Below are 17,163 nucleotides of genomic sequence, written 5' to 3' on the forward strand. Positions count from 1 at the left end.
GAAGGACTCACCAGGTACTGGGTCCCAGCTGTAAGTCTCCTGTTCACTTTTATTAGGATGGCTATAGCTTGACCAAATCAAACACAAGCACACAGCTGCATAAAGAATGTCCTCAACAAACACAACTTTTTATTTCTGTAGAAAACATGATACTTTTCAGGAAGGTCCAGCTTATCAAACAGCAGCGTGCATGTTAATATCCATAAATACACAGGGTTACAATTTAGTGGGAAAACATTTTTTTTAAAAAAGCTTTCAAGTACACAAAATAAACATAGTTAAAATTGGACTATTCTTTCCACATACCTGCCTCAGAGAGAAACATTTCACAAAAGGAATGAACTTCCAGCCATCATCTGCCAACAAATCTGTCCACTGGACACAAGCTGCAGGAGGACATGAAGATGGGCAGGACCAGAGGGTTAATAGCCAGTGTTTGAGATCAGGAGCAGATTTACCCATGGCAGTTCAGTCCCTGTTCTCTCAACTATCAGGATGGGTGTAGTGTGACAGTTATCCAGACAGCACGTTAAGAGAGCTGCAAGAGGTAGGAAACACCTCCTTCCTTCCACCTTCAGGTCCCAGGAAGGTTAATGCTGTACGACTTCATTACCCACGACACCGTGGCAATCCCATGACCCTGGGAGGCATTTATTAATAGTCACAGAAATGAGAACGTGGCCCCACAGGCACGGCACCAGTGCTGCCAGGCCGTAAACACAACTGACAGACACACAGCTTATGGAAAAAAAGCTGCTGGATGCAGGCAGCCTCTTGAGTAGAAGGAATAATGTCTACAGATATGGAAGAATAGCACAATGTATCACAGACTTCCTGAAGATTTTCCTGCCAAGACAGCAACAACAGAGAGTTATAGTATCATTTAAATAAAACACCAGTTTAAATGAATTTGAAAGACATTTGCCACGTGCAGGAAGCCAAAAGGCTGATCCTTATGTTACCAACTCTAATCCATTCCTTCTACTTTTTGTCCTACAGGAGTTTAGAGACCTCTTACATCACTAAACTCTTTTATAAAATTTTACAAACTGAGGATTAAAATGTAAATCAGTCTCAGAGAGAAGAAAAAGGCATCTGAACAACAGATACTCCCTGATCTTGCTCTACATGCTCTCGTGGTTAAATCAGACCTGTGCAACAGGGGTTGTGTCCCATTTCCAAGCTGTGCAATGGCAGGGATCCCATGATTCACTTCAGCTACTGCAAGTGCAAAGGGCAATTCAAGTTTTCCTACCAGTCTCCAAGACAAAAATTAAATGTTTACTAAAAACAGAAACATTTAAAACTCTTTAAACAATTTAAACCAGAACAGTTCCTATCAGAACATTATTTTACACGTTTAAAAAAAACCAAGAAACTCAGGCTATTAAATAAGAATATACATATCTTAAAAACAGAGGTTTTTTTACATTACAGCCAGAGTGTTAACTGTCCTATTTTCCAAGGCAGGAATATTCATAAGTTATTTCTTTGAAGTGCCTCACAGAGGTTTTGGTTGGCATCTGGTTCCTCGGTCATCACCTCCACAGCCTCCCACTCGCCCGACCTACTCGATTTCTTGATGGCCTCCACCACACTTTGCATGTACAGACCATCTTCAAAAGAGGCTGCCATAGAGACAGGTTTATGGTCCCAAGTCCGACGGTCTTCCTGGTCTTGGAAAGACTGCCGCAGGGCTTGCACCATGTACACCATTCCCTTCAGGTAAAGCAGCGGGATGTCTTTAAAGCCCTTGTCCAAAAGGCCCTTGTTGACACTCAGCGAGTCTGTAAACAGTAGTTCTTCTTGGAGCGCGGTGTTTTTTTGCCCGTACAAGTCTGTCCCACGAGCTATGAGGCGCCCAGCGGACCCAACAATCATGACCTCGTGGATGAACGATCCGGGCATGTTGAAGTTGAGGGTCACAGTGCAGCAGACCCCCTCGCTCATCAGCATCTGGAACACGCAGAAGTCGTCGCTGGTGACGTGGCGGATCCCGCTGATGGCCGTGTTCTGCTTCACGAAAGTCTTGAGCAAACCGTGCACCTTCTCGGCTCTCCTGCTGATGAGGTGAGTCAGGAGGTCGATAATGTAGGTGCCCATGGTATGCAGCCCCCCCCCTCCCATCAGCTCATCACAGATCCAGTTGTACTTGTGGCTGAGCAGGCTGCCCCCGTACACCCGCACGTCGCAGATGATCACGTTGCCCACGTAGTGCTCCTCTATCAGCTGCTTCATCTTCACGAAGGCGGGCAAGAAACGCAGGACGTTGCCAACGATGCTCATCAGCTTGGGGTAATACCTGGCAGCCGTGACCATCCTGAAGGCATCCACGGAGGTAGCAGCTTTCTCACAGAGCACGTTCTTCCCTATTCCTGCAGCACGAATGGAAAAAAGAAAAGCACATATTTAGCACATGTGAGCGAAACACGCTCTGATGCCCAAAGGTTGTCAAGAAGTTTTTAAGAGTCAGGCTTTCCTGCTGCAATTTCAAAGGCAGGGATCTGGGAACTAAAATGGGAATGCCAAGTGCAGCAAGACTCAGTGATGCCTCCCAGATGCTCCAGTTGCAGAGCCTATGAACTCCCACAGAGGGAGGCTCCAAATAAACAGAGGATTTTTACATTATGAAAGATAAATGTCCAAATGGCACCACATGGCATCAGAACAAAACACAGTTTGTGTGCTGTGGTTATAAAACTACTTGAATACCTTTACAGCCAGAGGGGAAAAAAAAATCATGTACCCTGCAGGGAAGGGGTGAGGGAAGGGGAGATTTGATTTTCATTTTGTATTTCACCATCGCTATGAATATATTATTTTAAATAGATTTATATATATATACTTTGTATTAAAGTGTATATATAGATATTACATATATCAAAGCCATTCTTATATAAATATTCTGTGTACAGAACACAAGAATTAGAAATAATGTTTAGGTAAGTGGACTGTTTTAAAAGCATTTCCAATTAGAAAGCAAAACATTTTGGTCTGTGTGTGCAGCCTACTCATACAATCAGACAAAAAGTAACTGAGTTACATAGACAAGAGCTGCCCTCCCAGGCTGACCCACTGTGGCTTTATTGCTAGTGATGCACTTTGCATTGTGCTCAGCCTGAATCGATGAGGGCAGTCGATAATTCAATTTTTTTAACTTTAAAGCAGAAATAAAGTAATACAAAAGAGCATCACAGTACAAGCTTTAACCAATTCCTACATCTGGAGCTCTGCTGGTATTCCCTTTCTCATGACAGGGCTTTACTTTTCCTGTTTTTTTTCCTGTCCTATATCTGTTCTGATAAAATACTTATCTAGACTTTTTTCAATGTAACAACCAAGGTTATACCTAGAAGTCTCCAGACATTTCCTGGTGATGTCAGACCTGAAGGTCAATCACATCACACCGCAGTTTGTGCCCAGGAATTGCAGGAATCACCACACACAGTGGTGTGAAAGCTCCTCCTTACCCAGGAGCAGACTGTGCTCCCTGCTCAGAACAGCTTTTAATAGACTCCCAATGAGAAGATACCGACACAGGCGCTTAAATCGGTCCCTCACACGCGAGGGGAAGGCAGATCCCACAGCGCTCTCGGTGCTCCACCTCCCGGCTGTGCCCAGCCAGCCTTTCAGGAACCCTCCGAGCGGGGCCAGGGCCAGCACGCTCCCCTGACACACCGTGCCCAGCCCAGCCAGGGGTCAGCTACAGCTACTGGAGACTCACAACTCCATTTCTAATAGACACAAGCAAAATCCAGTCAGAAAATAAAAAGTCTGCAAGTCAGAAAACCCCTAAATCAACGTGAGTCAACAGCAGCTTTAATGAACAAAGGGTAAGGTCAAACTCCCAGCGGACACTCTGACTCCCCCACTGGTAACCCCCCATTTCAGGGACCATTTCTGACTCCCCTGTCCCCAGTCCTGCCGCTGAGGTGAGGCACAACACTCTGTTCAGTATTTTGCAGGGACAGCTGAAGCACTTGGAGAAGCATCTGGAGCTGCTGCAGTCCCTGGTTTATCTGCCTTCTTGTTAACATGGCACTTGTCTCTAGCCAGGTTACAGTAAAGTACAAGCAAACAGAGAAAGCAACAGGATGTTCAGAGCACCCTGAGCAGATCCACAGTCCTCAAAGCTTGCAGAAATAACACATGGGGTACAGCTCTGCAGCCAGTGCTCTGCCAGTGCCACTCTCCCCCTTGCACAGCCCTGGGTCCCTGCAGTGGGGGATGGAGAGCAGGGAGAGACCCCCACCGTGCTGCCTGGGGACAGCCCTGTCACACTGAGTGGTTCATCACCCCAGGCTGCCCTTGCTCTGCTGCCCGGCCTCACCCTCGCTCAGTGCTGTGCTCGTTGTGCCACCGCAGACTGAGCCACTTGAAGAGCTAAAACTGGCTGATGCCCTTTTTTGGGAGGGCAGTCAGCACACCCACAGCTCAGCACTGCCCACTGCATTGCTAGAGTGCCAGGACAGAGACCTGGGTACACCACAACAGCTCTGGGATAATCCTGCAGCTGCCATCAGTGGGACATCCCTCTTGCTGTCCCCAAGCTCACAGAGATGGCTATGCAGCAAGGACAAGGGCCGAGCTGAAGGTGGCTACAAGGTTCCTTACCTACATAATGGCCATGCCTTTTGTTTTCCAAGGCAGAGCAACTTACATCCCTCAGCCTGTTACTATTGTTTTGGTAATGAATAATCTGAACTTTGTACCATATTGTCTTCCTAAACCACAGCTGCAAAATTTTCTGTTGAGGCCCTCACCAGCCAGGAGACCTGAGAGCCACCACACAGTTCTGGTGCTCCTCAGAGCCCTCTGTGAGCCAGGTAAGGTCACCAACTAGGCCCAGTTTGGTAAAGGAAGCTTCCTCTTTCCAAGCAGGAAGGTTAAATCAGCTCACAGGTGGGTCTAAGCCCACAGAAAGGGCTGCAAGTCCTGGAAGGAAGGAAGTGGAGCTGTGGAATTGTGTCTCCTCACCTCACAGGCAGCAAGCAAGGAGAGAAGCTCATCACAGGCTGCCCTGATGAAATGCCTCAGGGTCTGCTCTGTGCACCCCTTGGAGCAAACCCCATCTGCAGGGAGCACATCAGCTTCTGCAGACCAGCACTCCACTGAAGTTCTCCTGTTTATGGCTATGCAACTGGCTGTTACAGTAAGAGGCAGGGAAAAAAAAAAAAGAGAATAAAAGGTCACCATTTCCAGGATTCCTCAAACAAACCATCTACTCCCATCCATTTGTTGGCTGGGCTCTGTACATGCAGCAGCATTAGCTTTAGCATCCTGAAGAAATTTTACTCTGAGGACTTGTCATGTTCTGCCTGAACTTCATTTCACAGGACAAATACCCCATATTTTACACTTCACTCCAGCCAGTAATTCCACTCTGTTCTCACCTCATGCAATGGTAGGTACATTTAACTGTGGGACCTGAACCACAACACAGACATTTTGTGAAATTAATTTAGTTCCTCTGAGATCAAAAGGAGCACAAATTTTAGGAGAGCTTCTTGCTTTGCCTGTTGTGGAGATAAACCATAAGATTACATTGATTTTAATGTGAATTACTATCCTCTGGGCTTTGATCTGTTCTGTCTGGTTCATGAACTCAAACCAGTGTCACTGCTTTGTCCCCATCATGCCAAAGTTGTACCTAGGCTTGCTCATGGATATCTGACAGTAAGAAACTTATGCAAGCCAACTGCACAGCCTAGAAAAACTGGGTCTCTTTCTCCTGCCAGGAATAAAAATGGAAGCACATTTTAAATTTTAAAAAAAAGGTATAAAATTGTACACAAATAAGTAATAAAAATGTCAGCACTTTAAAACAAACCTCAACAAAACAAATCACAACACACAAGACCATTATCACTCTACCACATCTAGTCTCTCCTAAAGCCCAGTCTCTTGGCTAGTAAACGCTGATCTGTAATACACAATTCCCAGCCAATAATTCTCTAATTATAACCATCACTGTATCAATCTCAGCTTCCAGAGAAAATGTACTTGCCATCTTTGGCCCTACCCTAGTTCTGTGTTCCTTCAGAACACACAATGACATCAAACCACCCAACACTGGCTTGAAATAAGTCACGACACACTTGGCAGCAGATCTACAAATACCACCACGAGGAACCTGGAAAGCTGAAAGACAAGGTCAGCATCACACTGGGTCTGAGCTGCCTGCATCAGTTTGCAGATCAGAACAACTCAGGACAGGTGAAGTGAAGAGTAAGTTACCCTCTACTTTTACATCCATCCACTTCCCCAGCTTTTTCAGCTTTCCACTTCCTAAAATTGCAGTCAAGCACACACACCACCTCTGCACTTCTGCACCAGCTCTACCTCCCTTTCCTCTTCTGGCTGATGCCATCTTACAGGCTGCCAGCCTTCAAAGAAGGAATCTCAATCCCTTTTAGTCAATAATTCACCAGAGAAGATTCAATCCTCTCCTTTTAGTCCACTTGATCATCAAGAGCCAAAAGACCTAGTGAAATGCTATTACCTAACAAATGCTTAAAAGAAATTCTAGCATATCTAAAGAGATAAATTCTAACTTACAGTTCAAATATTAAAAAATCAGAATACCTTAAATTCAAAGGTCAGTACTTTAATGAGGTAAACAAACAAATCTAACAATATAAAAAAGAAAAGAAGGGGGAAAAAAAAGCCTGAAATCTCTCTCTGCATATCTAAGTGGCATTGCAAATGTTTGTGCAGGGAGTTGTTTACTTCCAAAAGAAATTACTGTAGAGCAAAGAGGCTAAGAACAACAAACCAGCCTGCCTCACATGGTCTGAGAGATTACCTACCCTAAAATTAACCCATGTGGATCTCTTGTAAACACAGTAAAAATATCACCCTTGTTATTTTCAGAATTACATGCAAACTGACACCCACGCTGCGCTACAGGAGAGGACATTAACACTACAAAGTCACACCGGAGAATTAAGAAATGCCAGGATGCCTGGGCAGTTGGCTCCCCCCTCCCTGCCTAACCAGTCTGGGATGTTATCCTTTCTCTCCCAAATGCTTTCACCCAGCCCATCTTCCTGCATTCCTCCTGCTGTCCCCAACATTGCCCTCCTGTGTCAGGTGGAAGGATTCCTCCACCCAGGACCACACCAGTCTGCCACGGACATGGATGTCCCAGCTGAGCTCCAGGTGGTGGCCAGGGTCACAGCTGGAAACAGCAAGTCTCTCAGATCCTAACTCACAAGATTCTATGCATGCAAACATATTTTTCAAAGTCTTTCAGGTTCCAAGTTTGGTTTTATTTGTGGGGAAAACAGAAAGGAGAACTGAACAACCCTCCCATCCCAGGCAATTCTTGGTTTTCTAGTGCAGAACATGGGAAAATTAGAAATTAATTAAACAACTTAAGTTGTTTTGTTTGGGGGGGGTTGATTGCTTTGTTGTTTCTTTTTATGAGCATGAAAACATTTTACCTTCTCATTATTATCTCTGATACAGCTGATTTTTATTAAAAACTTCCTACCATAAGTTCAGTCTGAAGAAGACATGAGATATTTCAGCCCAATTGGTTCAAGCAGAGCTATAAGCAATTATAAACAGGATTTTTACAAAAAACCTAGGTAACCTTTCTCACAGACAGCGCTACCAATTCCACACAAAACCTCTAGCACTGCATTTGCTCGTTGGTGCAACCAGAATTGTGTTGGGGTAACAGCTTCAAATTTCAATCTGCCAATGAGCTACGGATTTTTGGCCCAACTCCAAAGATAAAAAGGTACCTAGAGCCTTCACAGCAATCTGCCGAGTCAGTGGTGGGGGGATATTGATGCAAACCAAATCTACGTCCTGGTGCAGCAAGACATCGTCCGTCCGGCTCGTGTAGAAGGAGATGTTCATCTCCTCTGCCAGCTGCTTGGCTTCCTCTTCGGTCTTCCCCCACAGCGCCTCAATGGAGAAGCCTTCTGCCCTCAGCAAGGGCACCAGGACCCGGGCAGCACTGCCAGTTCCAAACACACCCACTCCAGGGAGCATTTTCATCCTTCATTCATTCAACCATCAGGGTCTACACGCAGGCCTTCGGTGGAATGTTCGGCTCCTCAGCTCGCTGCCCATCCGCAGTCCCTAAAACGTGAAAAGTTTTTAAGTCACTCAGCAAAAGGCACATATTGGTACCAAGCACATCTAGCCCAAATGCCACCTCCTGTCCTTTGTACAGCATTCTAAAATCCTGAGAAAAACCCAAACCCCCAAAACCTGCAATCCGTAGAGACAACAGCATTAAGGGACAAGTCTAAAATGCTGGTGTAGAAAAACCGTAAGAAAGCAGCTTGACAAGAGTCTGAGCATCTCCTCAGCTTCAAAACTCAGCACACAGACAGACAGTAGCACACGGGACAAACCAGAGACAGCGAGGCACAAAGTGGGAGCAACAGGAAGCACTGGGGGAACAGGACACAGCGTCTATCGCACCGGCAGTAAAAGCAGAGCTGTTTTAGTTGTGATGATGTAAGTCCCTAAATGAGGTAAAGGTTTGTGAGATGAGGTAATATCTTTTATTAGACCGATTGAGATAGCTGGAAATAACAGGCTTGCTTTGGGGCACATAAATCTTTCTTCCAAATTAAATACACAAGCTGAAAACAACTACTTGGACCTTAACAATTTTATGGCAAATCGTTAAGTCGCTCCAGAGAACATCTAGGAAATATGTCCTGTGGGGAAAGCCTGGATTCACTGTGCTTGTTTTGCCTGGGGAGGAGAATGTTATAAGGAGAGACACTGTCAGTGTTTAAATACACAGCAAACTGCTTTCCAGAAAGGAAAAGGGCGCTCCTCTGTGTCCACTGTGGGTAGTTAAAAGCTTTACTTAACTTGGGACCATTAAAAATATCTCCTTCTGCCCATGCTATTTAATCTCCAGGAACGCAGAGTTTGAACAGAATTATGATATTCCCTACACATTTGGTAAAGTCACACTCCTTTTGTTCTTTTAAGTATTTCCTGGTAAATTAATTCCTTTGATCCCTACTTGCCGGTCTGTCTTAGCACAGCTTCTGGCCACAACTGCCCAAACTGCCTTTATAGCACCAACTTCAAGGACAGATGTCAGAAGTCTCCTCAATCTGTGACGCCAAAGAAACCTACAATCCAGCTTTTGTTCTGTGCCTTTCTGAATTCTCATCTACTACACCCACTCTTGACCTTTTTTGAATTTTTTTTTTCAGAAAGAAAAACATGATGAATTCAGTTTTCGTTAGAAGCTCACAATGAAAAAGCAAAGACCAGGTTTAAAAAGGGAACTGGTACCAGCACCAGATCAACACCTTTGGAAAAGATCCCCACAAGCAGCAAGAATCACGAGCTGTTTCAGAAAGAGAGGGTTACTCACCTCCCCGTTCTAAGATATTCTCATTAAGTCACAGCACGTGAAAGCAAATCCTGACACAGCCCTGGGCAGAACCAGCACACAAATCAAACTGCTCACAGGGCAAGTGCTTTGTTTGCAATCAGCATCTTGTTAGTCTGGGGGTGCCCACACTGCCTAGCATCTGTTATATAAATGCAACTGCAACCCCAAGTTAATTTCTAGGTATTGTTGTAGTATAGACACGAAACTAGGAAACAGAAACAGCAGCACTTGAGAGTATTTATTCTGAAAAATGCACAAATGTTTACAGATGCCATAAAATGGCTTATAAAATATTTACTTAATTAATTCAGTAGGTTTTTCCTTATTCTGTGTGATGCAGTGTTTGCAGTGATCCTGTCGTTGTCAGTCTTTATAAAGATGAACAGAGTTCATTGGAATAAACTCCTTTTTATACAACATTTAGCAGAACACTCAAATATGCTACCAATCAAGATCAAAAGGATCTTGAAAATATTTACTATTCTACATAAAAGGGTGAGATCCTGGGATACTGGCAAGGAGGATGGCTTGCACCCAGCCTTGTTTTATATAAATGACACAAATAAAAATGAAATCTTGCAACTGGATGGACAGCAAGTGTAACTTTTGAAGTCCCCACACATCTATATTTGGCAGTTTATGGGCTGGAAGAACTAAAAGTGCTTACAGTAGAAAGAGCATCCTCTCCTTTTTGAAGAGACACAAAGCAAGGTGGAAGAGAGACCAGGAGTGTGTGCCTGCTTGCACCACATTGCACAGATGTGCTCAGCAATGTCACACTTACACAACATGACAACACTTTAGAAAAGGTTGATTTCTTTGAAAATGCTCTAAGAGCACAGCACAGCATGTGCAGCAGGAGACTCCTGTACTCAGATAAGCTGATTTCAGTAACAGTCACTCATTTTAAGTGTTATTTTTTCCTGTGTTCTATCCAACTGCCCCTTTAAAAAAATCTCAGGTGGAATTAATTTTAAACTCACTTATTCCTCAAACGTGATATGCTTTTGCACTGGTACCACTAAGAGCTATTGGCACAAACACACAAAAACTGCTGATTTACTGCCATGGACCAACTCCTGATGCTCCAAGAACAGCACTGTGCCACCACAGAAGTTCCCAGAGCACCGTCCTCTGGAGCTCAACATGCACGTCTGGTACTTCCCCCTCTGAGTGGGGGGAAGCAGAACTGGGAGTAATTCAGAGGAGATCAAAAGCATCAAGATCTTCTCATAAGGAAGACCTAAGAAAGAAAAGATTCCTCAGTTTGGAAGAGATGCCACAGGTAATAAAGTCACCAGTGGCTTTGGATGGAGAAAACCTGAATTTTCACTGTCTGTCACCACACAAGAGCATACCAAATAGAGCTCAGAGAAAGCAGGAACAAAACAATCTGAAGGAGGTAGTTTCTTGCAGCAGACTCTGGTAAGCTGTGAAGAGCCCTGGCCATGCAACAGGGGCACTGTTTCCATCCAGCTGGTCATTGCTGTTGAGTTTGCAAAGAAAACAAAGATTGTAACAGCAGCTGTACAACTAATAAAGTTGCTACTAGTTGTGACATCCTCACAGGTCTTGAGGAGGCAGGAGAATCTCTGACAGGTTTTCACACAGGTTTTCACTCTGAAGCAGGGCTCTCACACCTGTGATGTTACTGCACTGCAGAGACCTCCTGTGAATACAGGTGCTGCCTCAGAGCTGTCAGTTCTGCACAGAGAACAGCAAAGGTGACAGAAATGCTGGTAGAAACTGAGGACATCACTCTGTAAGCCAGTGAGGTCTCTGCAAGAATAGAGCTGGGAGAACTTTCCTGGACCATTCTGAGAAGCTGGAGGTCACCTCCATGGCATGGAGTCATTTTTTCCTGTCAAACTGTTCCTCCAGCCTTCTGGCACAAACGTACCTGAGGCTCTGCATGAAACGGTTCATGTGTTGATGTCAGAGACCGATGTGCTTTCGATACTAAACGTGCTTCCACTGCAGTGCCAGCGGGTTGTGTGATGCCCCACGAGCCCCCAGCCCCACGCAGCTCCCGCCACACCTCGAGACAAGCCCGGCAGAGCGCCCTGTCCTTCCTAGCCTGGATGTGCAGCAGGAAAGGCCCCGTTCCTGGCACACCACTTCCCCCAGGGACCGCCTCAGCCCAAAGGTGGCAGTGGGGACCATGCCGGAGACAGCAGCAGCCGGAAAATCCTGGACACCAAACCGGCCCTCACATGAGGCTCCTGGCAGGGCCGTGGCAGCCCCGGGGATGCCCCTGGCACTGCCCACGGGGCTCTGCATGACCGGGGGTGCGGGGCTGGACCGGGCAGGGCTCACCTGACCTCGCCTCACCTATGGGACAGGGCAGGACTCACCTCACCTCACCTCACTTCACCTCCGCCCTCACGGGGCTGGACGGATCAGGCCACACCTCACCCCCCCGGCCCACCCGCAGTTTGTCCCACCGAGACTCCGGGCCCCTCCCAGCCCCGCGCCCTCGGGCAGGCCCGTGCCCCCCTCAGGGCCCGGCGGCCCCGGGGAAGCGGAGGAGCTCAGGGGTCCCCCCAGCCCCTACCTGTGCCCGGCCGGGGCCGCCCGGGTTGTCCCTCCTGGCGCATCCTCGGGCCGGGCGCGCTCCCGAGGCGGCCGCGCGCTCCCGGGGCGGCGCCCCTGCCCCGGCCCGCGCATGCGCGACAGCCCAGCACCGCCCCACCCCTCCACCGGGCAACGGCTTGAAACATGGCGGCGCCCTGCGCGGCTTCACCCGTCACGTCAGAGGACGGCCAATCCCGCGGCCGGAGAGCGGCGGAAAGGCGGGACTTCAGGTGACGGACAGCTCTAGCAGCCAATGGGAGATCAGCATGGAGCTCGTCGTCCCCGCGATGAGCGCTCAGCTGAAGGGCTTTGGGTTCCAGAGCTGGTTGTGCTCTGTGCTCCAGGTGTGTCCCTGTGTCCTGTACCTGTTTGATTTGTGTGCTGGTTCTGCCCAGGGCGGCCACTCCCCGCTTCCTGACGATTCTCTACCTCAGGGAGACCGGGACACCTTCAGTCTCTGCAGCCACGTCCCGCTCGGTGACCACCAGCACCCGGGTCTCTCGTGCTCAGCTGCTGGCTGCGCCAGGCCCTGCTGTGTGAGGGCTGTGGGCCCTCAGGTCAATGTGTCAGCCCCCCCGGCCGCCTGGGCAGCTTCTGCTGTGAGATTCCCAGGAGCACTCTGGGTCCAGGGAATCCATGTCTGTCCGTTGCTCACAAAGGAGCTTTGTTAGAGACAAGCCAGGGGCAGGATCCTGCTGGGCAATGGAAGGTGTGCTTTTGGAGACCCTGGGGAGGGCAGAACACCACAACGCCTAAAGAAGAGCACCCGTACAGCAACCACAGCCCTTCTCCTCACACTGCTCCTCATCCTCACTGACTCCCAGAAGTTGGGAGAGGAAGACTCGGTGACAGGACATCAGGCAGGCGCTCCTGAGCACCTTCTGTGTTTCCCAGGTTCACTTCAAGGCAGTGGGGAGCTGCTGAGGAGCTCTGCAGCCTCCCTCCTGCTTTAGACATTGTGTAGTGCCTGGCGTAGCCGCTGACTGACACAAGGCATCTCGTGTTATTAACAACATTGTCCTTTCCTGCTCTCCTTTTTCCTTGGCAGCTTCTTGGAGTGTTGCTGTGGAGCTGGAGAAGGGGCTTTGGTAGGAGAGGAGATCTGTGGAGTGTGCTTATGTGCAGTACACCTGGGTCAGGATGGCTCCGGTCCATCCTCTGCACCAGAGACTTTGGAAGGTGACCACAGGGATTGCCTGCTCCAGGATCTGTGGATCCACCATCTCTGAGATATGTGGAAGGGTTCACCTCGTGTTCAGTCACCTTCATCAGTGCCAGCAAACATGAGAACTAGAATAGGAATGAAAGGGAAGGAAGCAACAAGTACGTGTTGTTGTGCAGTTGTGAGGTGAGAGGAGAGGAAACCTCCAGTGCAGAGAGGAAGTTGAATATCAGAAAGACTGTGGGAAGAGATGAAAGGGTCGGGAGGGGAGAGCAAGAAAGAACAGAGCCTCTTGCCTCTCATTCTTGTGGATCTTGTACCACAAGAATCTAGTTTTCTGACCCTCTCATCGGTAAATATCCTGCTGATGTTGCTGTTTCCTCAAGTGAATTGTTTTCCAGATGAGACCTCAGCTGTGCTTCAGCCTGGACATTCTGCTGGGTGGTGGAGAAGAGCTCCAGTGCACACCCTTTCCCCCAGGAGACACATGTGGCTGGGCTGTGTGTGCCTGGCAGGTGTAGGGGCTGGTTACTGTGAGGGGAGTAAATGGCAGGTGGGAGCAGGTTTTGCTCTGAGCACAGAAGAGGAAGAGTGATGGCAGGCAGTGGGGAGCAGCAGAGATTGTCCACATGGAGACTGGGGACACAGAGGGCCTGCACCTGCTGCCCGTGCTGCCCATGTCCCATTGGTGGCAGGGGTGACACAAACTGTCTGGCCTGGTGGGCCAGACAGGTCCCCCCCACCTGAGCTCAGCACGGACACCAGATGGGTGTGGACATCACCCCGTGTCCCCCTGTGACGGTGGCACTGCCTCCTCCAAGGGCTGCATTTCCTGGTGTAAAACAAAACAGACTCAGTGCTGCTGTAGGAAACTGGGGAAGCCCTTTTTCCCTTCACCTGCCTATGCCAGCAGCAGAGAGCTGCTGGGCTGGGCCCTGGAGCACTGGGAAAGGGCCATCAGCAGTTCTGATACATTACTCGGGGCTCAGGGCCAAGGGTATGTGGTCAGGATGAAACCGGAGGAGGAATCAAGTGGAGTGGAGATAAGAATTGGGCTGAAGCAAGAGAAGGGGAAGAGAGGGGAAGCCTGTGAGCACAGAGAGAACTGTCTGGCTGAGCGTGAGGAGGGGAGCTCCCAGCAGGGCTTCAGTTTCATCTCAGCTGAGCAGTGACCTTCGAGCTGCAGGAGAGACGGGAACCTCCCGGCCGATCCCACCAGGCACCCAGCATCATCACCACGAGGCTGTTGGGAATCATGGAGATCCAGCTGATCAGTGGCTTTCTGTCCTTGCTGTTCCTTGTCTGGCTGCCAACTGGTGAGTGCCCCTGTGCTTGTCTCTCTGCTCTGAACTCTTCCCTTTTTGCATATGCCTGCAGTTATCTCTTTTGGTTCTGTTTCCTCCAGGGACAGTCAGCCAGACAGAAAACTCAGGAATCACTAGGCAGTGTAAGCTTGAAATTTGGTCAAAGAATCTCATGGTACATGTGAAGTGGTATGAACCTAAAGGTCTGGAGAGGTGGAATCAAACCAACACCACGGCTCAGGGAGAAAACTGTACGAATCTCATCAGCCCCTGCATGAGTGCAGCCCACATGGGAACCTGTGAGTTTAGCATCTCCATCACAAGAATAAACTCAACAGACACTGAAAATGGCACACAGGAGACAGTTCCCAGTAAGTGGCAGTGGATCTGTTTTCATGGGGGTGATGAGTGGGCAGAGGAGGCTACGACCAGCGCTCCCCTGGTTCCCCCATGCACCATTTCCCCTGAAAGCATCCTGGGAACTGGAAGGGCCAGCCCAGCACAGCCCTTTTGGCAGATGCATCTCACCATGGAGCTGCTGGGCCATTGGTTCCTTGAAATAGGACCTGCCATATCCTCCAGCTGCAGCACATCAGCTGAGTGCTGAGGTGACTGGAGCTGCAGGGGCAGGAGCGGGACAGCCAGGACTATGGGGTCCAGGTTCCTGCCCCAAAGCAGGGCATGGTGCAGGGTGTTCTCTGCCTCTGGACAGTCTCTCACTCATGTTTCTGTCTTTCAGGGTGTTGCCTTGCAGGACTTCAGACCAATGTCACAGAGAAGATCTGGACAGGTGTGTCCTCACAACCCCGGGGCTGCAAGAGCGAGGGGCAGGAGGAGTCTTCAGGGAAAAAGAAGGAGGAGCAGTAAGGGGGAAAACATCCTGATGTTTTCCCATGAATGGGTGGGAGCCACTGCCAAACCTGGGTAGGCACCAGTGGATCAGAGGTTGTGACCCTGGGAAGGGGCTCTGATGCTCTGTCCACCCCCTGTCTGAGTTCAGATGAGATTTTCAGACTGTTCCCTGCAGAATTTTGTCAGTACCCTGGGGCTGTGGGTGGCTCAGGGTCGGGAAGCCCAGGTTTGGAAAAGAACCACCCCCGTGAAGGAGGTGATGGCAGCGTGTGTGTCCCTGCACAGTGGGATGGTGGCTCACAAGTGCCTCTGTGGTGTTGTGTGTGCAGGACTCAACCTCTTGTGCATCTCCTTTGGCTTAGCGGTGGGGACACTCATCTACACACCCATCCTTGGCTTCCTGCTGTGGCAGTGCAGAAGGAACAGAACAGGTAAAGCTGGTTGGCAGCTCCTCCTCATCTGCTGCTCTGGACAAACCCAGGCTTGGGAGATGTCCATCTTCAACATCCTGCTGCTCCTGCTTGCTCAGTGTTCCCTTCACAAGTCTGTCCTCCTGGACAAGCTGTCCTGGGGTGGGGAGAAGGTTCAGCCCCTCCCTCCCTTCTGGCCAGTTGCTGCTGGGAGCCCAGTTATGGCACAGGCTGTGGTGTGAGACAGCTCTTGCATATCACCACATTTCTAGAAGTGTCCAGCTCAGAGCTGTTCTCCAGCCCCTCCAAGGGCTTTTAAGCCCTTTCCAACCTCTCCTACCCTTTGGTCATCTTCTGAGCCAGACAGCTCAGACAGCCTCATCCTCTACTACAACAAAAGCAGAATCAGTGCAAATGTGTGCTTATTTTTTTCCTTATTTTCTTAATTTAAAATAATTATCATTGTCATTATTTAACTGCTATTTAAACTATGTTTTGTTTTTCAGGAAAGATCACAAGTAAGAAAGTGGCAGAAGTGGATCAGCTCAGCAGGGTAAGCCAGGGGGGCTTTGCACATATCACTTCTTCCTCCCTGTCAATAAAAGCACTGGCTGTTGAATACCCACTTAAAGGATTTCAGAGTAAAATCAGCTTTGCTTTCTCAAAACATGGTCCTAAACACTTATTAATTCCCGTTAAATAGGGGCTTATGAGCGTCTGAGTAGGTGGCACTTCAGAGCAAGCTGGATAATGCTTGGGCAGTGCAAATAGTTGTGCCAGTGGAAAAACATTATCAGGGGAAACACAGAAGGGAAAGCCAAGGCTCTACTCATTGCTCTCTCCCTGCAGGAAGCCCCGGTGACAGGGACTGAGGACGTGACCTATGCCAACCTGAAGTTTGAAAAGGAGACAAAACCTGCCTCCTCCAGCATCATTTACACCGAGATCAAGCCATCACAACAGAGTGGTGGGGATGCCAGTGCAGCCAGCACAGCAGTGGATGTCTTCCCCAGCAGAGAGGGCAAATGAGGGAGAAGGGTGAGCAGCTTGTACATCTGTTGGGGTTGTTCTCCCCAAATACTAGGTGTTAGCTCATACAGAAGTGCAATCTTGGTGACCAAAGCCACCTGTCTACCCCCAATGGCTCCACCGCTGTGCTGTATGTTCCCCTGGAAGAAGCCATGTCTCCTGGCTCAGCATGACAGGACTCTTGAGCTGCTTTTCCCCTTGCCTTCTGCAGCTCCAAGCACAGCCAAGCCTCAGCAACTCTTTTCACTGTCTCCAGTCACCGACAGGCTCCTCTAACAACTTGCTCCGTGTTTCAGGAAGGTCCTCGTGCACTGTGTGGCCACCATGGTCCAGGAAGAACTTGGTGTTCCCTTGGTGCTGGACATGCTGGGTTGGGTGGCCATGTCCTGGAGCAGTTTTCTGGATTTTTCTCTGGAGCAGGCACCTGCTGTAACAGGGGTTGACCTTGCT

General features: G+C 48.8%; 2 protein-coding genes across 5 annotated transcripts; one reads left to right on the top strand and one right to left on the bottom strand.

Annotated features, from left to right (window-relative positions):
* Window positions 1-100: 100 nt before the first annotated feature.
* On the bottom strand, window positions 101-12,040 carry GFOD2 (Gfo/Idh/MocA-like oxidoreductase domain containing 2). 3 transcript variants are annotated; one of them, XM_064670875.1, is made up of 4 exons: window positions 11,937-12,040; window positions 10,741-10,868; window positions 7,752-8,094; window positions 101-2,375 (listed from the first exon to the last, which is right to left on the bottom strand). In XM_064670875.1, the coding sequence occupies exons 3-4, from the start codon at window positions 8,008-8,010 to the stop codon at window positions 1,477-1,479; spliced, it is 1,158 nt and encodes a 385-aa protein (XP_064526945.1). In that variant the 5' UTR covers window positions 8,011-8,094; window positions 10,741-10,868; window positions 11,937-12,040; the 3' UTR covers window positions 101-1,476. The 3 variants fall into 3 exon arrangements, with proteins under 3 accessions (XP_064526945.1, XP_064526943.1, XP_064526944.1); XM_064670873.1 differs by lacking the exon at window positions 10,741-10,868 and having other exon boundaries at window positions 11,937-12,031; XM_064670874.1 differs by lacking the exons at window positions 10,741-10,868; window positions 11,937-12,040 and adding an exon at window positions 8,373-9,267.
* Window positions 12,041-14,250: 2,210 nt separating this feature from the next.
* Window positions 14,251-16,821, top strand: LOC135421968 (uncharacterized). 2 transcript variants are annotated; one of them, XM_064670881.1, is made up of 6 exons: window positions 14,251-14,434; window positions 14,524-14,793; window positions 15,162-15,212; window positions 15,604-15,705; window positions 16,191-16,237; window positions 16,534-16,821. In XM_064670881.1, the coding sequence occupies exons 1-6, from the start codon at window positions 14,374-14,376 to the stop codon at window positions 16,711-16,713; spliced, it is 711 nt and encodes a 236-aa protein (XP_064526951.1). In that variant the 5' UTR covers window positions 14,251-14,373; the 3' UTR covers window positions 16,714-16,821. The 2 variants fall into 2 exon arrangements, with proteins under 2 accessions (XP_064526951.1, XP_064526952.1); XM_064670882.1 differs by lacking the exon at window positions 16,534-16,821 and having other exon boundaries at window positions 15,162-15,285; window positions 16,191-16,248.
* The last annotated feature ends 342 nt before the right edge of the window (window positions 16,822-17,163 follow it).

This window comes from Pseudopipra pipra, chromosome 14 (assembly GCF_036250125.1).
Source record: "Pseudopipra pipra isolate bDixPip1 chromosome 14, bDixPip1.hap1, whole genome shotgun sequence".
Taxonomy (NCBI): Eukaryota; Metazoa; Chordata; class Aves; order Passeriformes; family Pipridae; genus Pseudopipra; species Pseudopipra pipra.